Genomic DNA, 27,968 nt, shown 5'->3' on the forward strand with positions numbered 1-27,968 from the left:
CGGAAAAGATTTTATTGTTTTAGTGTATTTCAGTTTCAAAGTTTGAGTTTAGATAATGAAAATGAAAATTTCCGCTTACGTAAACCAAAACAACTTTAGGATTGTATGGGATAATCTATTGTACTTGACTGTATCGAATTGATTGTGAACAATATGTATTGTGATGCTGTGTATGCCAAATACCTAACGGTATAAATTCTAGGCCGTTTACTACCGGTGTGGTTTCAGGTAGGTATGCAATTTGTAGGAGTATAAATCACGTCGCCTGAAGAAAGCCGTGGATGAGAAAACCATTAATTACGGCTTTATTGGTTAAGATGCGCTCACTTTGATTTGTGGAAACTACTCACCAACATTATACTTTTCTCGCTTATGGGTCAACCTTTATTAGATTATCACAAGACAGACAATTCAGCTTAAACCAGAAATCTCTAGTAGAAGACCATTCTATTCTTCTGCATTGTACGGTGCAATTTTGCGGCAGCATTTAGAGGTTTATGTCGAAATGCCATTTATTGGATAACTAATATGATATCTTTGGTACTCACCACAGGGCCGATTCATATTTGCTGAAACGTTGACACTGCAAGTGGTAGGATATAATATCTGCGTATCGTCGACTTTAGTAAAAAACACGTTAGCGCCTATTTTGATATCACATTCTGATGTAATTTTCTTCAACAAAACCTCGATTTCTTGCAATTAATTTCAAACCAGGTTAAGTCACCGGCCACATTTTTTACGTGAATTGAAACTAGCTTGTCTATTGCGTGGATTTGTTAAGAAAAATCGTATCCGAATGTGCTTTTTCAAAAAAGCATTTATGTGGTTTTTACTATAACGCGACGATATAAATATATGTAAGTATAGCCAGGGTACCATGATGCCCTAAAGAAATGGTAAATAATTACGGTTTTAACCAGTATAAGAACGTCATTGACTCGAGAGTTAATTTTTCGTATTTATTTGCTAATATAACACAACGTAATAGACATTAGGTATGTAATTGTGAGGTAGGTACCTACTGTCATAATCATAACAATATTGTGTAGATGACGTCACACTGTGTATGGACGAAAGCGAGTCCGAGTAATGGACAAAGCACGCGTCGAACCGTGGATCCTGTCGCGATCCGCAGGTCCCGTCCACCATACCTCATCTCATCAGTCCAGCTTCCACCTTCCACCTACGTTGACGTGATTCGCCCATAGCCAAGGGTTACCTGGAAGAGAGAGCTTGTTAGTAATAAGGCCACTTATTGTCTCTTTTTGTTTATCTGTGAGCTCAAAGTATTTTGTATTGTGATGTGACAACCCTAGATTCCCTGTAATATTCCAAACGAAACTGAAACTACCTATTTCAAACTAAAAATGTTAATACCTATTACCTGTGTAGGTATATAGCGTCTAGGTACTAGAGAGGTACGTGCTTCTAGTTTCCAGTAACACGCCGAAGTGTTCAACCGTAATTTGATGTGCCAGGAGGCTGATCGAGATAAAATACCAGCAATAAGAAAGTGAGCCGCTCGCTGATGGATGGATATCAGGTGAGGTGTCTATTCAATGCATTTTAATTGAACGTGCATAATTATCGTTGTGTATTGCTGCAGGTTAGTTATATGTAAGAAGGATACGCTTACACCTGTCTCGTATAAGTTTCGGACCCAATTTCCAGCTATTCACCTAGGTCTCTATTGGATTTACTAACTAGGTACCTATCATTTGCGTAGTATTAAGTAGTTTATTGTCACTTGATGACTCCTGTTTTACTATGCGAAAGCGATGAAGTGACTGTTAAATAATAGACTGGCAAAAAGATGAATTTGAGATAATAACAGTCACAAAGGCGTAAGTAGGTAGCAATTCGCTTCAGGACACTAAAAACAAACAGTACCAGTACTTAAATTGATAATTGAGTCGTTACAAAGACGAGATGAAAACGCGATTGCACCCGCATCAATCGGACGGCCGCCCAGACTTTCGCGAGAATTAATTTATTCCTCTCTCGGTTTTATTAAAATAATGTAAGAGCAAGAAGCGTGAAACAATTTTCTTTTTTTCACGTGACGCGGAGACCGGTGGTTAGTCTGTGGGGACTGTACGGACGCTGCAGTCGTGTTGTGTCTCGCGGTAGATAGTGATAGCTGTTACGTTGCGAACGGGCGGCAGTGGCGGCGGCGAGCGGTGATGGGACCAGTGTGCCCCTGACCACACGAGAATGCATATCCTGGAGATAGGAGCTGACCAAGTAACCACATTTTTGTCTACAAACAGTGAGATAGTGCCATTACATTCGGTCCGTGACGTCCGCTAAATTTAAAACCAACCGCTGTTGTGTTTATCTCCATGTTAATCTTCCGGCGGTATCTGATATAAGTTAGAAGAGTTCTACAATTGTAATTAAGCAATTTTTGTTTTTGTTCCGTCTGTGAAAGTGCATAACTTATCAAGTTTTGTCATTTTAGAATAAATGTTTTTAAGTTTCTATTCCGTTGTTCTAAATACAATTAACTTCTCTTTTTTCATGTCATGATACCTACTTACTTACCAACGTTGAACTTAATTTTCAACGCGATTTCCTTACATGTAATCAAGAATAAGTAGATACCTTCATGTTTACAAATAAAATCAAATACAGGCATTCTTTAAAAAATCTAATCAATAAATTACACGGAATCTTTATTCAGTGACTACTTATCTGAATCGGGCGCACCCAGCATTGTGAGACTAGCCTAGATTGCGTATATCAATCGTTCTATTTGTCCGGCGAATGTATTGACTTGGCCAGCGGCGGCCTTGGCGCACCCTGCCGACTTGTATATTACTACACCATAGCAAGTGACCCAACCCTGGCTGCATTATCCTAATGGAAGGGTTTGTTCCATTCAATTCCAATCATCTTCACACACCGTTACCTTTACTTATAACTTTATTAGGAAGTATATTAACCATGTCACGCGTTGTTAACCCCACAGCATAAACCAAGTTTACATAGTAATTGGATTATCTTTGAACTAAACTGATGTCATTGTTTACTAAGGGCTAATCTTGATTTGTGGCTTATGGAGTCATGTTTACTAAACTGGCTACTCCCGTAAACAGATCAGTTCGTGGATGAAGGCTCACTAGCATGACGTGCGGACCGTTGGTCTGGCACGGAGCATTGCAATATAGATCCATCTCGCGGTCTGACAGAATAATGCATCAAACCGGGAAAGCTCGCGCTAAAAGTAGCAGTGTAGTGGATAAACATTTGGCAACGTTATCAAGTTTACTGAGCAGTGGTGGTTCGCCGAGATTACGGAGGGTTTCCAACGTGGTGGTTGTGTTTCCGCAGGAGGAGGAGGGCGGCAGCGCGCGCGCAGCGGACGCGGCCTTCCGCACAGTGCCGCGCGACCAGACCACCTTCCTCGTCTGGAGAATCACGGTATTTATCATACTTTCCTAACATTTTTTTTGCCTGCAACTCATAAAGTCAAAACAAAGCCAATCCTTTTCACTATTAGCATCACTTAGTAAGGGGTATTTCAGTTTTTGGCCGCCTATTGTGCTTATGTTTTTATTCGTATGTATATGTCGTTGGGCAATAAAGTATTATTGATAGATTGATTGACTGGATTCCTAAATTATTATGTCAAGTAAGGAAAAAAGTATCTTTGTGGTACCTATCTTGAAGATATTATTATTATTGCGTATGGAAAATATATATCCTGAGTTCTGAAACGGACTGTTTCGGGGATGCGTGACGTAATCGCAGGATAAAGCACTGGGAGATTTGTAAGGAACAATCCGATGAACCATTGGTAGTTCTTGACCTATTCTCACCCCTAGATATATTGGGATTATTATGCACTAGGTAAGAATTACGTATCAAGAAATTGAAACTGAATTATGTATTTCATGATCTCTCCGTAGCGAACTAGAGAAACTACCCCAATTGGGAATAGTTGTTAACTTTTGTTATGTTAGAGAACTTTCACGTAAAATCGTTCATAAATGGACCAACACGCAATCATCGTAATATTTATAGTCGTATTAAATAGGTACCTACATTGCCAATATCTAGGATCTCCTGTGTTAATTAAAAGAAAAGAAAGAAACATTTATTTCTTCAGGACACCACAGACACAGATAGACAGGTACATCACATTCAACACAAGACAGCGCGGAAATCATACACAGAAAAAAGAAAATAAAAACAAAACAAAAAAAAAGAAAAACAAGATCAAAAATCATTAATAAAAAAAGAAAAACAAACTAAAATCATAAAAATAATAATAATAACGGTTTCATCAATTAAAACAGGTACTTTTTCGGTGCTTGTTCTAAGCTTATAAACCATACAATACAATAGGTAGGTACCTAAGCAATTTAGGCACTCTCATTGCAAATACCGGTGATTTCTCTGTACCACACACTGACCTATCACGCGAAGAGCATTCGATTCTGTTTCATACTTTGCGTTTCGTTCGTAATCTTACTTTCACCGAGGACAAAGCGTGTGGTATATAGGTAATTAGGTACCTACAAACATACCTACATGTGTATAGTGGTAAAACTGCAATTAGCATGCGAATTATAGTTCTCGGAACACGCTTTATGTTTAGTAGACCACCTTCTAGACAGTCTTAACTACTCGTAACTTAGCGTCTGACAAAAATGTATTACTGAAGACAGAATAAAAGGAACAAAATTAACTACTTACCTAAGTTTCGAAAGATGCTACCTATGTTCGTTTAAGGACCAAGAATTATCTTATTATGTGCTAAGCGTTATGATAAAGTTCGGGTTTGAGTTTTGTACAGTCATGAGCAATATAATGTGTTTAGGAATCTGTCGCACTAACATATTTGACATTTAGTGAGACATACAGTTCAATTTGTCAAAAAAGTTAATGTGACATGGTATCAAAGTGTATAGATATTAATGCTCGTGACCGTACATTCCTCTACAGAGTGATTAACAATCTAAAGTAAATGAACCGCTACGTTACTAATCAAATCAGTCAAGGAGCTACTCCATCCACTGATCTGGAAAAACGTTATATAATATTATGTCTTTCGGAGTTATAGCTTAGCTAGCTTGGGTTAGCTTTGAGGCAGTAGTGCCTAGGGAAACATTGTCAGATGCCATGATTCAAGCAGCGTTCTTGTGTCTTTTGTCTTCACAAGACTTGTGACAGCTTTTAAAATGGCTGTACAGTCCAATGCGAGAGCGGCAGTAACAGACGCACGACTGGCATTTTAGTTGAGGGCCATATATAATGAAGCGACCCTCTCATTTCAATGTATTATATCTTTCAGTGCATCACCGATTAAAACGATAATAAAAAATACTGAGTTCAGATTGCACGTTCCGACCGAATAGCGGTCGTACCCCGTGACTAGGCTGCTTGTTGCTCGGTTCACAGATAAAATTAAACTAAAACAGTTACTCCATTCTGCAGAAAGCTACGCTTACTAAAAATAGGAAAAGGAAGACCGTAAAGTGCGATTACATATTTTATCATCCGGGGGAAGTCGTAAAAGAAAAAAGGCAACAGTAACTTAGGACTTAAACCCCCTCCAATATAATAGATCTACATGGGCAATAAGCCAGATTATGTCGTATGAAGACTGCAGGCCACGTATTGGTTATCGAACTGGAGGATACTTAACAACAGGAGGGTTAAAATGGCCACATCGGAGCAATTCATCTAAAAAAGCAATATTGCTATTTGACATTTGCGCATATGAAAGTAAGTGCGCAATGCAAACAAAATGTCTACTTACTTGCAATATTGCTTTTTAGATAAATTTGAGATAAATTGTTTCGATGTGGCCATTTTATTCCCCCAGCTGACTAAAGAAACATTAAATTCGCTTTATAATAGGTTCACGGTTTAGAAAACCATTTGTTTTTGTTACGTAATTCTTCAGCACAGTCTAGACTTAAATAGCCAAGTTGATGCAATAGGCTAATCTCGGGCATCTAGGTAGCCTGAGATGATAGTTTTTATTATTAAATCTAGTTCGACAATCGTAAAAAGATTTTGTTTTTATTTTTCATAACTAATATAAACTTCTATTATGTAGGTAGGTTAAGGTGGATTACCAACCTCATCAACCCTGGTGTCAGGGCCGCCAAAGGCATCTGGCATGCATGGCTCATATAACGACTACGTACATACATCAGTAAGTAGTAACCGGGACCAACGGCTTAACGAGCTGCGAAGCACAGATCATCTTACTTTCGGACAATCGGGTGATCAGCCTACAATGTCCTAACCAAACCAGGGCTTACAAAGTGATTTTGTGATATGTCCCGAACCCGGGACCTCCGGATCGTGAATAATAAGAAAACAAAATTGTATTGCATAGTTGCCTCATTAATTATTCGTGAATAATTTCGCAATAGCTGTTACATTGTTATTTACCTGTGTTACAACAGATTTTGATCACGTGGTATCAAATGGTTGGCGTGAGAAGCAAGCGGAACTCCGCGAACAAAAACATCTCATCTCCGGATTTCATTACTGTTCAGTTTGGGAATCGTGTGAAAGGTCGCACAAACTGACAAACCACTCGCTCATTCCCACGAAATATTAAATTTAAAATGCGGTTTCGGTAACAGGCATTTACTTAGGTAGGTACGTATAGCATTTAGTTTTAATTAATTTTATGGCCTTAGGTATTCACTTGTCTAATGTCACAGTGCTATGTGTGGCCAACATTAGGTACATAAACTGCCTATATATGTCCCACTGCTGGGCACAGGCCTCCCCTCAATCAACCGGAGGGGGTATAGAGCATACTCCACCACGCTGCTCCAATGCGGGTTGGTGGCCAACATTAGGTATAATCTCAAAATCGATGACTGATAAGAATATGATTATCTACATAGCTCACATAGAAAGCTCGGTGTGTCGTGGATATTTAGAGTTCATCTTGAGCTGTGACTACTCCAAAGAATATAGTAACCCCCTCCCCCATGCTAGCGCAATGGGTTCGTATTCTTGCCCCTAGTAAAAAAAATGTATGTTTTTAACACTATACTTATACCTAAGTTTTCCTATTACTACTACAATAATGGTCTGTTGTCTCGATATCGTGCCTACGGCGTCCCGGACTTTTAAAGGCGTTCGTAGGCCGATTATTATTGTTATAGTCGTGAACTTATGTAAGTAATATTATCTATATATTACAGAGATTATAATGTTGCAATACGTATAACACGCTGTAACATAAGACATTAAAAATTAATCACTCATCACATTTATGTCCCAACTAGATATTATAATTATTAAAAACAAAAGATCTATTTTTTTTAAATTTCGACAAATCGCCTTCTTAATTCGGACCCATTTATCGTCTTAAAACGAAAACATCGCAACCTCTAGTCATCTAGACCTATTGCACAATTCACGAGTACCATAACGATTGTTCGTTCAACATTTTAACACTTTACAAAGTGGAGAGTTTTGCGTAATCGAATCACGAGCGAGCTTTAGCGCTAACGCGATCGCCACGACAACCATGATTTATGATGGAGAAAATAGAACTAGGTATTATAGTGAAAGAAGAAAGTATCGAGCAAAGTGATTGATGTCATTTGACTGCAAAAGACGTTAAATTACATTAGTACAAAGCTTTTATTGTTAAAGACAGAATACAGTAAGCAGGAGTGGCTTATGTCGTCTTAGAAAGTGACACACTGCGAATTAGGACAAATATAGTTTAAATTAAAAAGTTTCTTACTTTAGCTACTTTATCAAATACCTAGGTACACAGGAGGTACTGAATACTGAATGTTGAGGGATTAAGATAGGCATGTCATTATCGAAGCAAATGGAATTCCATAGTCTGCTTACCACGCCGGTGGGATGTATCTGTGAATTTATACAGGGCGTTAGTGGCGTCGTAACGAATACTGAGGGGGATGATTCAGACCATGATTCTGGTATCAAGTGCTCGGAAAATTCATGATAATTTTAGTGTTTTTTTTAAATTATTTTCAGTTCCATACTTTTGAGACGGAAAATTCCACTTGAAATTAACTCAGAATCATGGTGTGAATCATCCCACAAAGTTTTCGTTACGATGTAGTGACATTAGAAAAAATGACATACATATGTATAATATTTTACCTAGCTAGTTAGGTAGATTTACCAAAATCACTTGCTAACTTTATAAGTTTACTAAAAAAGTTCAGGATCTATCTAGAACCAACATGGTGAAATCACCTACCTTTCCTAATAAACACATAACTTCTTCTTCTATCGTGTGGGTTGTGAGGTGAATTGCCAACCTCGTCTACCCTGGTGTCAGGGTTATTATCGAGCCGCCAAAGGCCCCTGACATGGCTCATGTAACGATTACTTTCTTACATCTGTAAGTCGGTAGTAACCGGGACCAACGGCTTAACGTGCTTTCCGAAGCCCGGATCATCTTACTTTCGGACAATCAGGTGACCCTGTAATGTCCTAACCAAACTAGGGATCACAAAGTGATATTTGTGATGTCGCCACCGGGATTCGAACCCGGGACCTCCGGATCGTGAGCCCAATGCTCAACCAATGGGCCACGGAGGCCGTTAACACATAACTACTGCAATGAGAATAAATACAATGATCCAAAGCTAAAACCTACAATGCAATAGCCCTAGTTTCAAACAAAGCGTCCAGCTGCACTGCCCTCATTAGCATAGACAAGACGGAGAGAAAGTCCCATGCAACCGACATGATATAAAACTGCAGCAAGATGCCTGCGTTACTCAGCCGATACAACCGCCTGTAATTACTAACTCGGAATGATTTGCCACGAATTTCATACATTTACGATACATTCAACCACTTTCTATTGCGATTTCTATATATATTGCTACCAATCAATGTAGTAACGGCCTCTATGTAACATTAGTTGAGCGTTGTGTTCACGATCCGGAGGTCCCGGGTTCGAATTCCGGTAAGGACACAACACAAAATTCACTTTGTGATCCTAGTTTGAATAGGATATTACTAGCTGATCATCTGATTGTCCAAAAGTAACATGATCCGTGATTCGGAAGGCACGTTAAGCCGTTGGTTCCGGTTACTACTTACTTACTGATGTAAGAAAGTATACTAATATAAGTGCGAAGTCGTTACAAGAACCATGCCATGTCAGGGGCCTATGGCGGCTCAATAATAACCTGGACACCAGGGTTAATGGGGTTGGTTATCCACTTCATAACCCATGCCCATAAGATAGAAGAAGAGAACGTATTGTATTGATCTGTTTGTTATATTTTATTGAGTGTGAAAGTAAATAGCTTAGATACTATCGGTGAAGTCTGCGTATTTGAAATTATAATTGGATAATCCTATGTTAAGACTCCAACAGTGGCTAATCGCAATATCCGTCTAATGAGCAGTATATACTATACTTTTGCTATGAAAAATTCCAATTGATTATTAACTTAGAATAATAAGCTGAATCATCCCTCTCAGTATTTGTTACGATGTCACTAACACCTTGTATTATATTATGTCACGCAGCTGGGTACATTCTTCCAATCTCTCCTTAATCAACCATGAAGACGATATTGAGTATACCACAGAATTGAATCAGAATCATTTATTCAACGTAATTAAACTTGTTGATGGTCAATTTAACATTTTTGAATCTACGTCATAAGGGCGATAATGGAGCATACTCAACTCTCTCTGCAGTGCAATATCCTATCGTTTGCATTGTTACTAACATCTATGGACCTGTGTCTGAAAATAAATAATTTGAATATCATAGATGATTTAAAAAAGGTTTTTTACAGCTTTATTCCAATAAAAAAAACAATTATGAATCCAACCACTGAGTCACTGTTCAATGAATCTAGCTAAATTTTGGCCTGGGCCGTTCAAAAAGAAGCATGAACATCTATTTGTGAACAAAACTGCAGGTTTTTTAGCAACCGTGACGGCTGCGCTGCGCGGCGAGAGGTCTGTGACGAATGGGCGCGAACAACAATCAAATCGTGTAGGCCAGGTTTACACTATTATCACAATTTGCTCTTTGTCCATTATTTTCATATTATCGTACACTTCTGTGCCGCGGTGTTTATTCACGCATTGTCATCACCTGTAACCGTTCTACATACATACATACATAAACTCACGCCTATTTCCCACCGGGGTAACCGTTCTAACTGTTACGTAAGCGCAAATTATCTATTTAAGTTAACTAAACGTTGAACATAAAAAAAAATGTTTATTGTCATAGAAAAAGATCCACACAACATTGGATTCTATAGCTAGGACACACAAATGCTACAGAAGTATAACCCTGCTACCTGAACTAGGAGACCTGTATCTCAGGGAGCAGGACACATAATATTTGGTATATGTATGTTCCTTCAAGCTTAAATAACAGTCAAATATAAGTCTATAAGTAGTTATTTTAGTATACGTAAGTAAAGTTATTATTAAATGTCAATGTAAACCAGGATTTAGCAAGTTCTAGACTTTGTAGAGGGCCCGGAAGATGCCTGTGACGGCTGAGTCACCTACATCGCGGTACCGCTAGCCGGAATAGGAACCTGCGCCGGCGCCGGCGGACCGCGACCGAAACGTTTTACCGCGCTTACTATACATTACCACATCTATACACTCCCATAACCGAATTGTTATGGAATTAATAATAAACAATTTGTTGCACACACATTAAGAGAACATTTCAAGGTTTTCACTAACACTGTCGGCTGGCATCGGCGATGCAGCCACCACTTATCACGTTGAACGTATTAATATAGTATTCGGTACCTACTGCATAAATTCTGTGACGTTGGTCTAATCTTTCGATGGATGTACCTTAATTGGGTCATGTACTGGGTTCAAGATAAATTATGAAATTCTAAAACTAACGAAAACCATTTTCTTTTTTCTATTTAACTTATTTACGATTACGATTTTAATAAAGAAAAACGTAATAATAACATTACACATACACACACATACATACATTACACATTATCATCATTATTATTAGTATTATTAGTACATTTTATCATGTTTTTCATTGATGTCATAGTGTGTTTTTTTATACAATTTGAATAATAATTTCGTGTTTTGACGTTTAGTAAAAAGTAAGTGATTAGTTTTTTTGGTTAGTTAAAGTTGGGTTATGTTGTTGTTGACACCACGGTTTCTGTGGTTGATTATCCGGCCAGCAACCCACACAACAGAAGATGGAAGATGCAGGAATGATGTAACGGGTCCTAGATCAGTATTTGGCTTTTGCACGCGAATTCATCCATGTAGCAAAAGGCACACCACGGACACTTCATACAAAAAACCTCGTTTTACACAGACACTACACATTGACATTATCGTACACGCGCATCTGTGTGTGTGACGTCTGACACCATACGATTTAAGACTGAACTATGATCGAGGGAGGTGAGGTAAACCTAGCTCAGCCGCTGGCGGGGAGCGGAGAGTTGCCATTCTATACGTAGTATTATTCCTTATTATATGTTTAAGTTTCCATTAACAGCAGCACTAAGTTAACCAGTAGATGCCTAACATACCTAGCTTGTCGTTCAATTTCTACTAGCAAATAAGCATTTTACCATAATCATAGGTAGGTATGCGCAAGGAAGATATATATCTTAGTAATTGTAAGAAAGAATGCCATCTCCACAGTGTAACAGCATCATCATAGTAAATAGACTGAATACTACTTACATATTCCGATAGTAATTGTTGCTGTTTTGCAAAACAATCGAAATACTTTGTAGAGATTGGACAGGACCACTTCTAGATTTGGTTTTATAATAAAAAATAGTCTATTTTAAATCGGTCTATTATGATATGTTATAAAAGAAAGAGTCCCACCTTATTGGCAGTGGTTGGGAACGATCTACAAAGTTTAGCAAATTAAATATTTCTTATTCCAATTCCAGTTACCGACAGGGGGCTTAAAATTATTGCAATTTGACATTTGCGCATATAAAACTAATTGTGCAATGCAAAAAAATGTCAAATTGCAATATTGCTTTCCTAGATGAATTGCTTCATTGTGGCCATTTTAACCCCCCTGATACTGATACAAAAAGTTACTTTTATATACTGGGTATACCCGGGTATGCTGAGAGTATGCTGGGTCTTGTTGTTAATGGGAAGGAACCATAACTGTGCGTCTGATGCACTTCTTCTATCGTATGTGTAGTGAGGTGCATTACCAACCTCATCCACCCTGACAGGTTATTATCTCATACACTGATAAGAAAACAATTCAATGTACCACACGATCGTATTGACTGGTACCTAGCTCCGACACTGACTTGTCGGTCTGTGGTCTCAGTCGTTACCGATGGGGCGCACTGCATAATTACTTCGTACGCCATAGACGCAGGCGCACACAGCGGTCTGTTACCAGATCTGACGATAACGTCCAACAGCACACTCACTAAACTCATAATAAATGCATTTTCGTAATATTATTATACTCTCCATGCAAATAAATTAACTATCTCTCGTAATAATGTTGTAAAAGTAAAACGTAATTTATTTATTTTCTCTAGGCCGTTTGAAATTAAGAAAATAAAAATGATTGATTATTGTTATCAAGATATCGTTTCTAGCAATACACTTTTCAGAACAATCTGCTGTGAAGACACAAAGCCTTGGAAAGTTTTGTGTCGTAAAGCCAATAATGATGTTACTTTGATTGACCGTAGGAATTATGAAGCACTTTCAACGACATTATTAAACGGTAACGTGACGTGAATACAGTCTAAGCCACCAGTTAAGAAATAATAGCGTAATTAATGATCGTAAGCAGTCGTTACTTTGTTATTATTTAAATGAGTCTTGCATAGTCAAACTTATAAAACACTCGAACGCTAGCGTCATAATAAGATTGAGATAAACTGTTGAAAGCGTGTGTGTATAAAAAGTAATAAATGTCGTGAGCGAACGCGGGCTTAATCCAGTTGTCGTGAGCGCCAGGGCATGCCTCAGTAATTGTACTCGGGTATGCATCAATGCATAGGTATAGGTATGCCTCGCCGCCTCATCTGGGCGAATCCAGTAAATCACTGTAAGTAATAACACACGATTCACTGTCGTCCGACGAACGGTTTTTGGAAGAAAAAGTGATTTATTTGCTAATGCGGGGCAAGGAATACAATACATGTGATTACGTGGAAAATGCACTCTCTATGAATAGGTATTACTTATACATTGCAATAATTTTACCATGATCCTTTTGAAATAAGTACCAGTTTTGGCGGGCCATGCTCTGATACTTATATTGTCTTATTTTGTTGTCACAGCCTCTGTGGTCCGGTGGTTGAAGGATAAGCTCACGATCCAATGATCCCGAGGTTACCTAAGGGCATTGCAGACTCATCATCACCAGCCCATAAACGTCCCCACTGCTGGGGCACGGGCCTTCCCTACGGATGGATAGGGAGATCGGGCCTTAAACCACCACGCGGGCCCAGTGCGGATTGGTGGTTATTAACGACTGCTAATGCAGCCGGGACCAACGACTTAACGTGCATTCCGAAGCACGGAGGAGCTCGAGATGAATACTTTTTTTTTCTATGGTCACCCATCCTATGACCGGCCTTTGCGAAAGTCGCTTAACTTCAACAATCGCAGACCGAGCGCGTCAACCGCTGCGCCACCGAGCTCCTCGTTAAGAAGTCGGTTTCGGCTATTATTTACTTAAGAAAGTATGTATTCGTTACATGAGCCATGTCAGGGGCCTAATAGTAACCATGAGACCTGCGTTCATCAGGTCGGTCATTCATCTCACAACTCACACGAGAAAAGAAGTTTGTTGTCTAATATTATTTAACTTTTGTCATCTCTCTCTCTTTATTTAAGAGCTGCGCTCTTGTCGGTGGAGTAATCGCCATTCCTCTCTTCTTCCCGCCAAAACCTCCACCCCCCTGATACGACACAACCTGCACCTTCCCTTTTATTTGTTTCATAAATGTTCTCCTAGGACTACCCCTTCCTCTCTTCCCTTAAACTTTTCCTTCTATGATGTTTGTTATAAATGAATCGTGTCGTATCAGGTGGTCAATCATATTTCCTCTCCGGTTCTCTATAGTCTTCATTATGGTTCTCCTTTCTTCAACTCTTTCCAACACTTTTTAATTTGACACCATTTCAGTCCAGCTCATACCCTCCATCCTTCGCCAACACCACATCTCAAACGCTTCCAACCTCTCTCTGTCTCTCTGCGTCATAGTCCACGTTTCACTTCCATAGAGTGCAGTGCAACTTTTGTCATAGAATAAGGAATACTAAGAAGATTATAAAATCATCTTGGGTAAGTAGTAGTAGATACTTATGTAAATCATGTCGGTTGAATTAGGTATTTTAGTTGGTAGCCCTCAGACGTCACACACACATGTCAATATAAAACGAGGTTGTTAAGTATGAAGTGTCCGGGGTGTGCTTTTGTGTAATACCTCATCCAAACCAAGACATACGTACTTGACTGAAATACCAAAGCGTAGGCGGACAACTGAGATGAAAGATTATCCACCGGACATCGCAGCCGCGTCGCTGATTAGTTGATAACGGTAGCCGCGCTCGCGCACCCGACAAGATTAATAGCCACGAGTCATTCGAACAACATTTGTTAGTCGATCATTTCCGCGGAAAAATCGTAATTGACCTAATTTTTTTAATTTAACTTTGCAGTAATTGCAATTCTTAGATTTATTATACACGTAAGTACTATTTTACCAACATGAAGCGATGTTATGTTGGTGGGCTTGGTTTTCCGTATTTAGACTCTAACTACCTTCTTCTCTCGTGGGGGTTGTGAGGTGGAGTACCAACCTCACCAACTCTGGTGTCAGGGTTACTATTGAGCCGCCAACGGCCCCTGACATGACTCATGTAACAACTACTTACAAGTAAGTAGTAACCGGGACCAACGGCTTAACGTGCCTTCCGAAGAACGGATCATCTTACTTTCGAACAATCAGGTGTTCAGCCTGTCCTAACGAAACTAGGGATCACCACGTAATTTTTGTGATATTTCCCCAGCGGGATTCGAACCCGGGGCCTCCGAATCGTGAGCCTAACGCTCAACCACTGGACTACGGAGGCCGTTACCACCTAACTCTTAACTACCTAAGGCACGAAGAGATGTATCATGATGGTGCTTCGTACTCGATATGTACGTATCGAAACGGCTTAAAATTAACCTCGTAAGAACCGGATTTCCAGACACAATAGTTAAACAATGGGATTTGGATTTTAAAAGGCATCTGGTTCTTAGGAGGTTAATGAGTCTAAACAGATTGTAACATACCCACATGCAAGATAAACAAAAGAATATGGTAATGAACTTATAAATCCATTAGAAAGTAAAAAAAACAGAAAACACATTTATTTTGTAAACAAATTGCGATGATTGTGTGTATTCATTTAAGTATAAATAATAATTTGTAAGTATCTAGTTATGTAGGTAATGTAATAGATAATTATGTTGAAAGTTTACGGTTTCTTATAAACTTTTGTAGGAACGCGTAGGTATAATATAATAGACTACTTGACAACCTAGTCAATTAAGATACTGTTAGCGGCATCCCCTACTCATATGGCAACACCGACGACCGAAGCTATATAAGGACGCTCCAACCAACACTTGCCCCTCTTTTTATTCTTTCGTTCGAAGCGCGCGCTCTTAAGATTACGTTCATTTCTTTTGTAAATTATAATTTTGTAAAATATATCCGATTTGTTTTGTGCCGTGTTTTGTGTCGTTTTTTTTTAAAATAAATTTGTTTCCACCTCTAAAAATACTTTATACGAAAGGTCAAAACGAAAGTTTTCTTTGGAGTTTGTATGGAAATAAGAACGTCGTACTCATTGTTACTAATATTAAATAAATCATAAATAAAATTCGAAAATAAGTCGAAAAAATAATGAGATTTATTTTTGATTATCTTAGATTACTTCTATTTCTATATTAGCATTTTATAATTTATATTTGATCCAGTCAAATACCCTTCTGTCATCATCATTAACTTAAGAGTCATGCTGTTGTCGGTGTAGCATTCTTGTCTATCTAACCTTTTTATCTTCTTCTTCTTCTGTATCTTGTGTCCATTGTGTTCAATAAAGTATTTTATCTATCTTCTTTATTCTGTAAGCTCTTCTTGATCCCCTTCCGTTCTTTCCTTCTATCTTGCCATCCAGGATGTTCAGCATAAATTCCAATATTACAAAAATATCCCAGCCGGCTTGCTCTTGTTGCTGGTGCATCATTAATCTTAATAAATATCTACGTATTTGTGGAAAAAATGTCACAGCGTTCAGGGTTCATCGGATTGCTTCTCAAACGGGAAGTGAACTTACGGACTTGCAAGTTGTACTAATAAGTTTTTAATTTTTCTTAAGTACAGTTTTCATTTCTAACACCGTTAGCTAGATCATTATAGACCGCGATACGGTTCACCCTCACCCCTATCACGTTGATCTAACAGAAAGCTCGGAGAGGTGTGGGTACTTAGTTCATCTTGCGATGGATGTACTTCTGACTACCTAATTGGGATATAGTCGTGAGCTTATGTTATGTTATCAAATCAAATAGTACCTAACTTCTTAGTACCTACCTATAAAAACCTCCCGCCTTCGGAACGCTCCCGGCTTGAAAGTGTTTACTTGATGTTGAATATTTGTAGCAAAAACGGCGAGTAGACTTGATTACAATCGGAGACTTCACCGTTGAGAAAGAGGTGATGGATGACGTCACGCCTTGCGATGGTTGTACCTCTGACTATCTTATTGGGATATGGCCGTGAGCTTATGCAATGCATGTATTTGTGATCTGCAGGAGACGAACACGGAGCTGCTGCCGCGGAACCACTACGGCACCTTCTACGACGCGGAGGCCTACCTGGTGTACTCGTGCTCGCTGCCGGGGCAGCCAGCGGGGCCTGATGTCATCGTGAGCTATATTAATAATAATAATATAACGTTTATTTCAGACCAACACAAATATGTATAACAGTCCATAGATTATTAGTAGGTTAATAACAATTGTGCTTAATAAACTATGTTAGTATTGTTAATTTAAAATCTAATTATTTACTTATTTTATCTTATTTAATAGTGTAGTGGGTATAGACCCATAGCTACTTCGACCCAGATACTTCGATTCATATTAAATGATTCTTCTCTTTTTGAACATAGAATTAAGAAGGAGTTTTGTTTTTCTCGCACTTACTACGTCACACCCCGGACACTTCATACAAAACACTTCGTTTTACACAAATACTAACACATCTGTGTGTGTGACTTCTGACGCCTTGATTCAAGACTAAAGTAAGACCGAGGAGAGGTGAGGTAAACCTAGCTCAGCCACTGGTGGGGAGCGGAGAGTTGCCGTCCTTTTTCTATGACTCCGTATAGAACGGACATTAGAACCTAGCTAAATTTACCAACTCGTTAGTCGTTAACAAGAAAAGGAGCATGCGCAGACTGTCTTGCTCGTTTGCTTGTATGAAGTATTCGGACTGTGTCGAAGTGTAAAGTTTCAACGATGTGCTGGTACGTCTCTTGTACAAAACGTCCTTCTTTACATGTTTGGGCTGCTAGCCAATTATGAAGGAATCATAAATGTGTGTATCATTTCAGCGTCGTGAAATAAAAGAGAATGGTAACGGCGAGTGTCCAGAGCGCCACATCCACGCGTGGGCGGGCGAGCGCAGTGGAACCCTGTCGGGCGTGGCGCTCCGCCGCGGCACGCAGCTGGCGGCCTACCTGCACGCGCCCGTCGTCATCCACAGGGAAGCTGCCACCAAGGAGACTCCACGCCTGCTGTCTTACTTTAGAGATGGTATCAGGTAAAATAGCTATTATACTCGCAGTAGTCCTAGGAGGCCAAATCATCAACAAAACAATCCGGAGCCACTCAAGCGCCTTCGGTACGGATTTGCTATCGCGCGCGGCGCTTAAGTATATTGTACGCTTTGCTTAATAGCTATGTAGATAGCATTTGCTTATCGATTAATTGAAACCCGCGGTATAATTCAACGCGCGCAATAATTCGCGCCCGTATAATTCGCGCTACAGCAAATCCACGCTTTGTACGTAGGTACACCTAGGGAATCGTCGTAACAAATTACATCAAGACTTAAGTACACTGAAGTTAAAAAACATAAATAATTGTTTAAAATCACAATGTAAAAAGCGTTCCACCAAAACACGCAAACACTTCTGAGTCATTATAACTTGTAGGTACCTATAGTTATCGGAAACTGGTTGCTAGTTAGTTCCGACATAGAAACTATAAAAACAATGTTCCCACCCAGGATCCTCCGTAGCAACTCAATGAACAGCGGCGCGCGGCTGTACGTGGTGCGCGGGCGCCGGCCGGTGCTGCTGCAGCTGCAGCCGGTGTCGTGGTCGCAGCTGGCGGCCGATGGCGTCTTCGTGCTTGACACGCCCGCCAACCTCGTGCTGTGGCTCGGACGTACCGCCAACCTCATCGACAAGATCTTCGGCGCTAAGGTTCGAACTATAAGGCTGTTATCTTTGAGCCGCAGCGGGTATTCGCCGTGTATCGAAGTTACCTAATACTTATCTATAAAGCGGTGACACGTTAGTCATAGAAGCGAGCGCGAGATATTTCACCAAACGGCTAAATTTCGCGAGCACACGATATTGACTTATGAAAAGGAAGCTTATGTTCACTGTGTGATTTTTTGTGTGTAAACATTGATTATAGGATTCCAATATACCTATTACGTAAAACTCACCTTCAAATATCAATGTAATATTACGTAAGTATTCTAAAATTCTGAAGTCAAAATTAGTTTCTTAACTAATTTGAAGCAATGTCTTCCTGGTCATTTTAGCTTTCCAGAGTATAAATATACCTGCCCCAAGTGCCCCATATTTCACATAAGCTCACGACTATATCCCAATGAGGTAGTCAGAAGTACATCCATCGTAAGATGATCTAAATAACCACACCACACTGAGCTTTCTGTTAGACCAACATGATAATGGTGAGCCGTAACAGGACCACAGTGACTGTTTGCTTTTACGTTTTTTTGTCCTACAGATAGCGTACCGCATGGCCCGCGGCCCGGATAAGGGCATGTCAGCGCGCCGCATCGCCATCGCGCACGACGGGTATGAGCAGACGCTGCCGGCGGGCGATCGCGCGTTGCTAGACGCGTTGTTAGAGCTGCGCGCACGCTCCGTGCGCCCCGCCGCCCCGCCCGCCGACCCGCCGCGGCCCGCGAGACTATACAGGGTAACGAATTCAGTAATATGCTGCACACTACGTCGAGGGGACCTCGAAATGGACGACTGTGGCCAGGGTATTTGCGGCAACGACTATTACCTATACTTAGGGTACAAACGAAGCGACCCAAAAGAAACTGGTGTCTCATTGTGACTGCCGCCACATCGACCTGTCTGTTCTGCTCTGTAGTTCCACGACCCGCTATGAGCTATAGCTACGCGGGTTAACCCATTAGTCTTTCGTTCATGTCTATTTAATTAGGTATTTTGTTAGGTTTCCCTGGTTGCGCTGAACATAAGTACTTATTGGCCTATCTTGCATACTGGTAAACCACCTTGTTACAGTAAACACCGATCCTCTCAAATCTCATCCGTTTCCAGGCAACCCAGCCGGCACGAGTGGCGCCTCTGACCATGCCTTCACAGAGGCCGGCGGCGCGCCTCGAGGAGATCAAGCGCGCGCCTCTCTACCGGGAGGACTTGGCTGACGATGTAAGTGACGCAAGGATCAAATCATAAATGGTTTATTTAACTCACTACTTACAATAATCCTTGTTACAAACGGGACAGGGTGCGAGGTTTTGTATGAAACCGCAAATCCCGCGCTCGAAAAAATTACAAGCTGGGGTCTTTGACTTTAGGGTAAGGTGGTGCAGGAGTCTCTTACTTCACCTCCATTGACGCATTTACGAGCTTCTTCTTTCTAATAACGAAAGTGGACAATTTTGTCGGTCAGTTTTCCTTTATCTTCTGGTAATGCTGCAAGTCAATAAAAATTGCATAAAAATTAGAAATCACTAAAATATCCACCGTAGTGTAAGAGTACGCACGCGCCATCTTACACACCCTCGTAGTGCGCACTCTTACATTTTTTCTCAAATCGCAGTAATGACTTTACTAGCACCATCTCTGCGCAGCGATTATAATTATTTCTTTCGAGCGGCAAGTTGACATGTTAGGTTGTTTAATAATTGTAATCAAATACTTGTAGTGGGTTGTTTTTTGAAACAATCACACATTGAAATAGTTGATATTTAACATAAAAAGCATTAAAAAACTTCGGGCTTACCTGAGAGACACAGTTTTCACTCAATCGCGATTATTTTTGGGGAGTGTAAACCGGCATAGTAGGTGTTCAAAACATGATTGAAATTAGCAGCAAATATCTTTCAGTTTTTGCACAGAGCCATATGCGCACTCTTATCGCCTGCGCACTCTTGCACCACCTTACCCTATCCTGGCCATGTGTGCTACAAGTAGTTATTAATAATGGAGACGTGGTGCTAAATGACCGATGCGTCGAGATGCTGTCGCGTAGGACTTCCGACATAAAACAACATGCAAAAACGTCCAATAAGGTGCGTCGTCATGCGCTATTTATTGATTATGTATCTAGATATAGTGCCGGAGGTCGCGATGCCTCAACGAACGATGCATAAACGAGACCTAGTTACCATCAAAGCGAGACACACTCTGAAGACGCACACGTCAGTCTCGCTCTTGAAGTAATTGATCGATTCCTGCACATCTCTGCTCGTCTCCTCTCCTTTTCGCGTTAGCAGAAACCATTTCTAAACACAGTATCATTCTTTTAGGGTGTGTACGTAGTGGACAGCGGCAGTCGCGGCGTGTGGGCGTGGGTTGGAGCCAACGCAGGCGGCGCGGCGGCGCGCGGCGCTCTAGCTGCGGCCCGCGGACTGGCTCGCGCACGCCGCCTGGCCGGGCCCGTGTCGCTCACTGCTGCTGGTCATGAGCCACTGGAATTTGCCGCGCTCTTCCACGGATGGCGCTGGTGTGACGCAAGACGCGACAGCAGACTGCGCGCCGCGAGGTGCGCCACTACAAGGCTCGATGCCGTCAGCCTTGCTTCCAATGCTTGGCTCGCTGCTGAGGTAATTGTAGTTACTGGCTGCTTATAATACTGATTAAAATGGTATCTGCCATGTTCTTCTTCGTTGTGTCCATGGCATTTCCTTCAGATTATTTTTAAACAACTTATAATCGAATAAAATATTCAATTGAAGACATCAGAAGAGTTATCACTTTTATTCGTTGTTTATACCAAAAATGCTGAAGAATTCTCTTGCCTATGTCTGCCTACGCCAAAAATACGTGACACCTTGAGATGATTATTAGGATATAACTCTGTCGTATGTCACACATTTACGAATCACTTGGTATTCCGACAGTAATCCTAAGATGTAAATGTAACCCATGTTCAGGCTCAGCTGCCAGACGACGGGTCGGGCGCGCTCCGCGTCTGGCGCGTGCGGCGCCGCGGCGAGGAGGGCGGCGCCCTGGCGGAGCTGGAGCGCCCGCAGAACGCCGCCTTCTACGACCGCGATGCCTACATCGCGCTCTATACCTACCACGCGCCCACCGGCGACCAGTCCATACTCTACTACTGGATGGTAATCATCAAATCACCAACAATTCTAATCTTTTTATGACAACAGGTATCTTCAGGTTAGGTAAGCGGACCCTGTGAAAAACGGGATAATGCTAGGGAGATGATGAGCACGACCTATAGAGACTCGGCGGTTATTGTCCACCTAAATAAACGACGTATGGTATTTGGTTGACTCGATGCCTGCCAAGCGCAATAGCGTTACCTAGCAGACACCGCATGAGACAATTGTTTGGTTTAATTGCAGGGTGGCTCTTCGCCAAATGATCTGAGGAATTTGGGTGCCAAAGAAGCCAAAGACCTCTACGTTAAGTTGGGGCGTCTTCCCGTCCAGGTAACTTCTCCTTTACTACTTTTATCCAATAAAAAAAACTCTTTTATTATCCAACACTACGACAAAGTAACGTTATCTACGTAATATTGTCTTTCTAGGCGTGGATTTATCAAGGCAAGGAACCGGCCCATTTCCTGCAAATCTTCAAGGGGCGCATGATCACTTACATCGGCAGCGCTACAGACATCGACCGTAAGAATCTTTTATTCCACTGCTGCTATATTTTTTATGAAAATAGGTAATTTCATTATGTTTCGAAAGGTAGCAGACATTTAGTCTTATGATTTCATCAACGTCATCATTTACCACAAATAATCATAAGGATAATAAGTAAGTATAGTTTTTGAAGCCTTTTAGGTACACTTCCACACAAGCACTACCTTTCAAGACTAGAAAAAATGTGTCCCCCGCCCCGTCTTCTTCTATCGTGTGGGTTGTGAGGTGGATTACCAACCCCGTCAACCCTGGTGACAGCCCCGCCCCGTGTATCGGTCCTCTCAGTGCTTTCTTACAGTCTTTTTTCTGTATTTTATACACACGCATGCTTAAAATATATTTGAAATCATTACCTCAGCGAGCGGCCGCCGTGTCCTAGCACCGTCACGTGCTCTGATCCGCGTGTCAGGACAGTATGCCCGCGAGGCGCGCGGGATGGAAGTGAGGCAGGGAGCAGCGAGCAGCGGAGGCCGGGGCTCCTGCTACATCGTGCGGGACGCGGCCAGAGTGTGGGTGTGGTGCGCCGCCACCGCCACTGGGGACGAGAGGGAGGTCGCCAAGAACATGGCTGCTGCTGAACACACGCTCGTCATGCAAGGTAGAATATGTTCTAGATCCTAGAACAATGCTCACAGGCTCTAGAAAGGAGTCTATATTCTTTTTTTAAAAGTTATCAGCTTCAGTTCCGCTTCGAGAAAGGAAATTGAATGAATTGAACCATATTTGTTGTAGTTTCGAAAAATGGGCACTTATGTCATTATGATAATCTGGGGTTTAAAATGTTCACATCGAAATTCGTCTAAGAAACTAGCAATATTGCTATTTGACATTTTGTTTGCATTGCGCACTTACTTTTATATGCGCAAATGTCAAATTGCAACATAGCTTTCTTAGATGAATTGCTTATGGCCATTTTAACCCCCCTGTTACCTACAGATTATCGTATAAGTATGACTGATTTTATTAACTCATATCGTGCATATATCCAGTCAAATTAGTACTTCGGCAATCTTTCCCAGTCCGATGCAGTCACAATAACCTTAGGTACATAATAATTATTTATACGAAGAAAAATATGCTTATCTTCTCCCACATGGAATATTATACCTATCTAAATCATCACTAGGATGTTCTATCAATTAACATTGCGAAATGTTTACAGGCAAAGAGACGACGAACTTCTGGGCGGCGCTGGGTGACCGGCGGCACCTGCTGGTCGCGTCTCCTCTCAAGGAGGTGGAGCGACCGCTGCCGCCGCGCCTCTTCTACGTGTCTCTTGGCGTGCCCGGACAGTACTCTTGTAAGTTACTGCTAGGAATAAGGTGGAAACGTAACAATTATATTTGAGTCAATAAAGCAGTTTAGTCAATCATTTCACAATCCTCAGGGACAGCTTCGTACGTCATCTTCTATCGTGTGGGTTGTGAGGTGGATCAACACCCTCTGCAACCCAGCGGCTTAGCACCGTAAGCACGCGACTCTTTCTCGCCTCGACATACGTCACCCGTCACTCTCTCACAGTACTGCACAGAAAGAGACAGATGATCTCTCTCGCGGCGAGAAAGAGTCGCGTGCTTACGGTGCTAGGCCCGCTGATGTCAGGTTTGCAATCGGGTTATCAGCCTGTAATGTCCTAACCAAACTAGTGACAAGGTGATTTTTGTGCTGTCCCCGCCGAGATTTGAACTTGGGACCTCCGGATCGTGAGCCCAACGCTCAACCACTGGACCACGATGGCGGTATTTGGTAATTTATCTACCGAGTGGCAGGCCTCAGCGATCCCCATTTGGCTGGCCAGTAATTAATGCCACTTGCGACAAATGTACAAAAAAATACGTAAAAAAACTTCAAAGAACATTTACAACTTGTCTAAAGCCCTCAGATTGTCTTGCTGGTCGATACTAACCAATATATATACTTACCAGTCGAGGAGATAATCTCGTTCACACAGTACGAGCTGGCGCCGGAGATGGCGGCGGTACTGGACGCGCACTGCTCCGTGTTCGTGTGGCTCGGTGCGCACTGCTGCGCGCGCGCCAAGGAGGACGCGCGCAACATCGCCGACACATACCTCGCGCAGGGTAACTAACTATACTGTTATATAATTTCTACACTGCCCTCAGGGAGATAATCTCATTCGTGCTTATGTTAGCATAACATAAGGTCACGACTATATCCCAATTGGAGTAGGCACATGTACATTCACGCTAGAGAACACCTCACCGAGCTTTAGTTAAGTTTGTGAATCGAACAATATGCAAGGATGTTGTCGGCTTGCGTTTCTCCCGCGTGCTTCATCCGTATGTCAACACTTTTAGCAGACATAGTAAATACCTACAAGGTATGTTGGAGACTAAGATTGAGAAGGGAATGTTAAGTTGGTTTGGACACTTAGAGCAGATGAAGGATAAAAGGATTACGAAAGCAGTATATAAAGCGAAGGTAGGTGGTAGGGCTGGCAGAGGAAGACCTAGGAGGACATACATTGACCAAATTGGAGACGTCCTAGAAAAGGTTCAGTAAGATCTACTCTGAGCCGGCGTGCGTGTATGATATGAAACGACTGATGAATGTGGAGAAAGCAAGAGAAGTATGTCAGGATCGAAGCAAATGGAATTCCAGTCTCTGCTTACTCCGGTGGGAAACAGGCGTGACTTTATGTTGTCATTACCGTGAACGCAAAAATATCTTAGAATCTTTTTGCAAATATCCAGTTGTCGCCATCTTTCTTACCTATGTTATATTTGTTAATTTTTCCACATACAGAAAAATGTTGAATACATTTTACTTCCTTGTTTGATTTATTTATCAGATCCTGCCGCTCGAGACCCCGAGACGCCCGTGCTGGTCTTGAGTCAGGGTCGAGAGCCACCCAACTTCACCGGCTTTTTCCCGCATTGGAAACAGTCTATGTGGAAGGTAAACCATCGCTTCATGATTTCCTTTCATTTAATTTTATCTTTACAGTCAGATTCAGATTCAGAGATTTACTCCAAAACCAAGGATCTTATTTCGTCCTTGTTCCCAACGGAATTTGGGCTTTTGACGAAAACATCCCATCTAAATAAGCTAATATTTTCACTGCGCGATAATAAGGCAAATTTCAAAGGTGATTCAACGATTGATGTCGACACAATGACTAAGATATAATAAAAATCATTCACTGGCAAACAACCCCATTGACACAGAGTATCTAGTTAATTCGTACGGGTTATAAAAAACCTTCTAGAACACATTTCCCTTCTCCACCAGGGTCATAAAACGTTCAGTGCGATAGTAAGCGCGCTGGAAGGCAAGGCGATAGTGCAGGGCGGCAACAGCGCACTGCAGAGCGGCAACAACGCCAACCGCTTCGACCAGCACGAGAAGTACCCGCTGGCTGTCCTACGAGGGCCTAAGGAACACCTGCCACCGGATGTCGACCCACTCGCCAAGGAGGTAACATGTGCAATTAACTGTTTATACTTTTCATCGAAGGAGCTCGGTGGCGCAGCGGTAAACGCGCTCGGTCTGCGATTGTTGACGTAAAGCAACTTTCGCAGAGGCCGGTCATAGGATGGGTGACCACAAAAAAAAAAGTTTTCATCTCGAGCTCCTCCGTGCTTCGGAAGGCACGTTAAGCCGTTGGTCTCGGCTGCATTAGCAGTCGTTAATAACCACCAATCCGCACTGGGCCCGCGTGGTGGTTTAAGGCCCGATCTCCCTATCCATCCATAGGGAAGGCCCGTGCCCCAGCAGTGGGGACGTTAATGGGCTGATGATGATGATGATGACTTTTCATCGGTCATAATTACGAAGTTATTGGAATTTTAATAATTTGAAGCTGTTTGTACTTCATTTTAAGGCTAAGGAGTGGTACCCACTCAAGCGGAAACGTGCTGATCAATAAGCTGAACTAACCACCTACATGTTCTTTATTTATTGTACCTATTTGTTCGAGCATGATATTATGTTGCAAATTGGAAGCGACGATGGTGAATGTCGGTGTACGGACAAACCAAAGTTGGTTTTTGTTGCACCGTCAATTGTAAAAAAAGTATTAAGTACTGTACTTATTTTTAATAATAAATAATAAAATAAATAATAACCCCTTTTTACCCCTTGTGGTACAACGCTCTGCCATCTCGCATTTTTTCCGTGCCGAGCACCTCTTCGATTCCACCGCGTTCGAGGATTGGCCCCGGTCATGTTATCGCAAATTACGGTTCTGTATGACAGAAAAGGATAGAAACATAGAAGTGCGATGCGGTGCAAATGTAGCTCAACCCTAACAGTGACTAATACCTGTACACTTTGTACTCCGCTCCGTGCAAAGATGTTTATTTATTTACCTATATTACTCATACACCCAATCCTATGAGCTATTCGACACATCTCATTTCTACTTTCGTGGACCAGATCCATGGGTCCAGGACCAGATCATCCTCAACCTTTCCAGGAGCCTCTGACCTTAACTCAATGTCTATTATTCCAGCTGTATCTAACTCACGACGACTTCGTGTCCACATTCGGTATGCCGTACAGCGAGTTCCGAGGACTGCCCAACTGGAAGCAGAAGGACCTCAAGAAGGCTGTCGGCTTGTTCTGAACACAACACATGCTTTTATATACCAACTGATCACACACACTGTTATCATCGTTGAATATAAGATAGTAAAAATGGTTATATAATGACCTTTTTTAGATAAGTCATTTCTATACAGGGTGTTAGCGACATCGTTATGAAAACTTTGAGGGATGATTCTGAGTTGATATCAACTAGAATTTTCCGACAGGAAATTCCACTTGATATCAACTGAGAGTCATGATCTGAATCATTTCCCTCAGTAATCGTTATGGTGTCACTAATACCAATATGTATTACTTGTAAGGGGTGTAAGTGACATAATAACGAATAGTTAGGGTGATGATTGCTCTCATTATTCTGAGTTAATATCAAGTGGAATTTTCCATCACAAAAGTATAGAATTGAAAAAAAAAATCATAATTTATGCGACGGAAAATTCCACTTGATATTAACTCAGAATCATGATCTGAATCATCCCTCTCAGTATTCGTTACGATACCACTTACACCCCATATTCTATAGTGTGGATTTTTTTCACTGTTTGACATATGTGCACCATTCCCATTACTGTACTATCGCCTAATTACAAAACGAATACTAAAAGAAGTTAGGTTTAAAATATATTCCATGTCACAAAAGAAGTCGCGCGGCTGCGTCGCTACTTTCGCAGAGTCTGCAAAGAACTATTATGACACAGACAGTTTGACAGTTGGGTTTCGTTAAAATCCGCCGTCTACTTTAGTGACGCGAATTATTTTAACCTGGTAAGGCCCAGCTTACCAGACACAATAGTTAAACAATGGAGTTTGGATTTTAAAAGAACATTCGGTTTTACGATATCTTTACGCTTCGTTTCGTGGCTAGATTCTGAGAATCACAGTAACTTCACTAAGATCTGCCCCAAAGCACATCATATTCAGTGGATAATTTTATACGATAAGTTAAATCATGTTGTTAGTTAAGCGTATGTATCAGTATTTTAACAATTAGAAGTAAGTTTGTTATGGCCACAGTGTTATGATATTGCCGCACGTCAACATTTTATCGTGATGCATTTATTATCACTTGTTTTGTAGTGTTACGTATATCAAATTTTACCACTTGTTGAATAATGAACGCATCAAATGTTATTTATTTATTGTAATTAAAAAACTATTGTGGAATTAATTGAAAAATAAAACAGTAAGATTTTTTAAATGTTA

General features: G+C 41.1%; 1 protein-coding gene across 2 annotated transcripts; it reads left to right on the forward strand.

The window, feature by feature from the left end:
• The first annotated feature begins 1,178 nt into the window (after nt 1–1,178).
• LOC126381826 (villin-like protein quail) lies at nt 1,179–27,963 on the forward strand. Of its 2 annotated transcripts, none has more exons than XM_050031339.1 (17): nt 1,179–1,546; nt 3,337–3,426; nt 16,823–16,936; nt 17,626–17,834; nt 18,303–18,501; nt 19,058–19,252; nt 19,624–19,734; nt 20,838–21,134; nt 21,465–21,653; nt 21,897–21,983; nt 22,082–22,175; nt 22,558–22,797; nt 23,362–23,499; nt 24,125–24,280; nt 25,012–25,118; nt 25,452–25,637; nt 26,674–27,963. In XM_050031339.1, the coding sequence occupies exons 1-17, from the start codon at nt 1,532–1,534 to the stop codon at nt 26,785–26,787; spliced, it is 2,541 nt and encodes an 846-aa protein (XP_049887296.1). In that variant the 5' UTR covers nt 1,179–1,531; the 3' UTR covers nt 26,788–27,963. The 2 variants fall into 2 exon arrangements, with proteins under 2 accessions (XP_049887296.1, XP_049887285.1); XM_050031328.1 differs by lacking the exon at nt 1,179–1,546 and adding an exon at nt 2,098–2,247.
• The last annotated feature ends 5 nt before the right edge of the window (nt 27,964–27,968 follow it).

This window comes from Pectinophora gossypiella, chromosome 1 (assembly GCF_024362695.1).
Source record: "Pectinophora gossypiella chromosome 1, ilPecGoss1.1, whole genome shotgun sequence".
Lineage (NCBI taxonomy): Eukaryota > Metazoa > Arthropoda > Insecta > Lepidoptera > Gelechiidae > Pectinophora > Pectinophora gossypiella.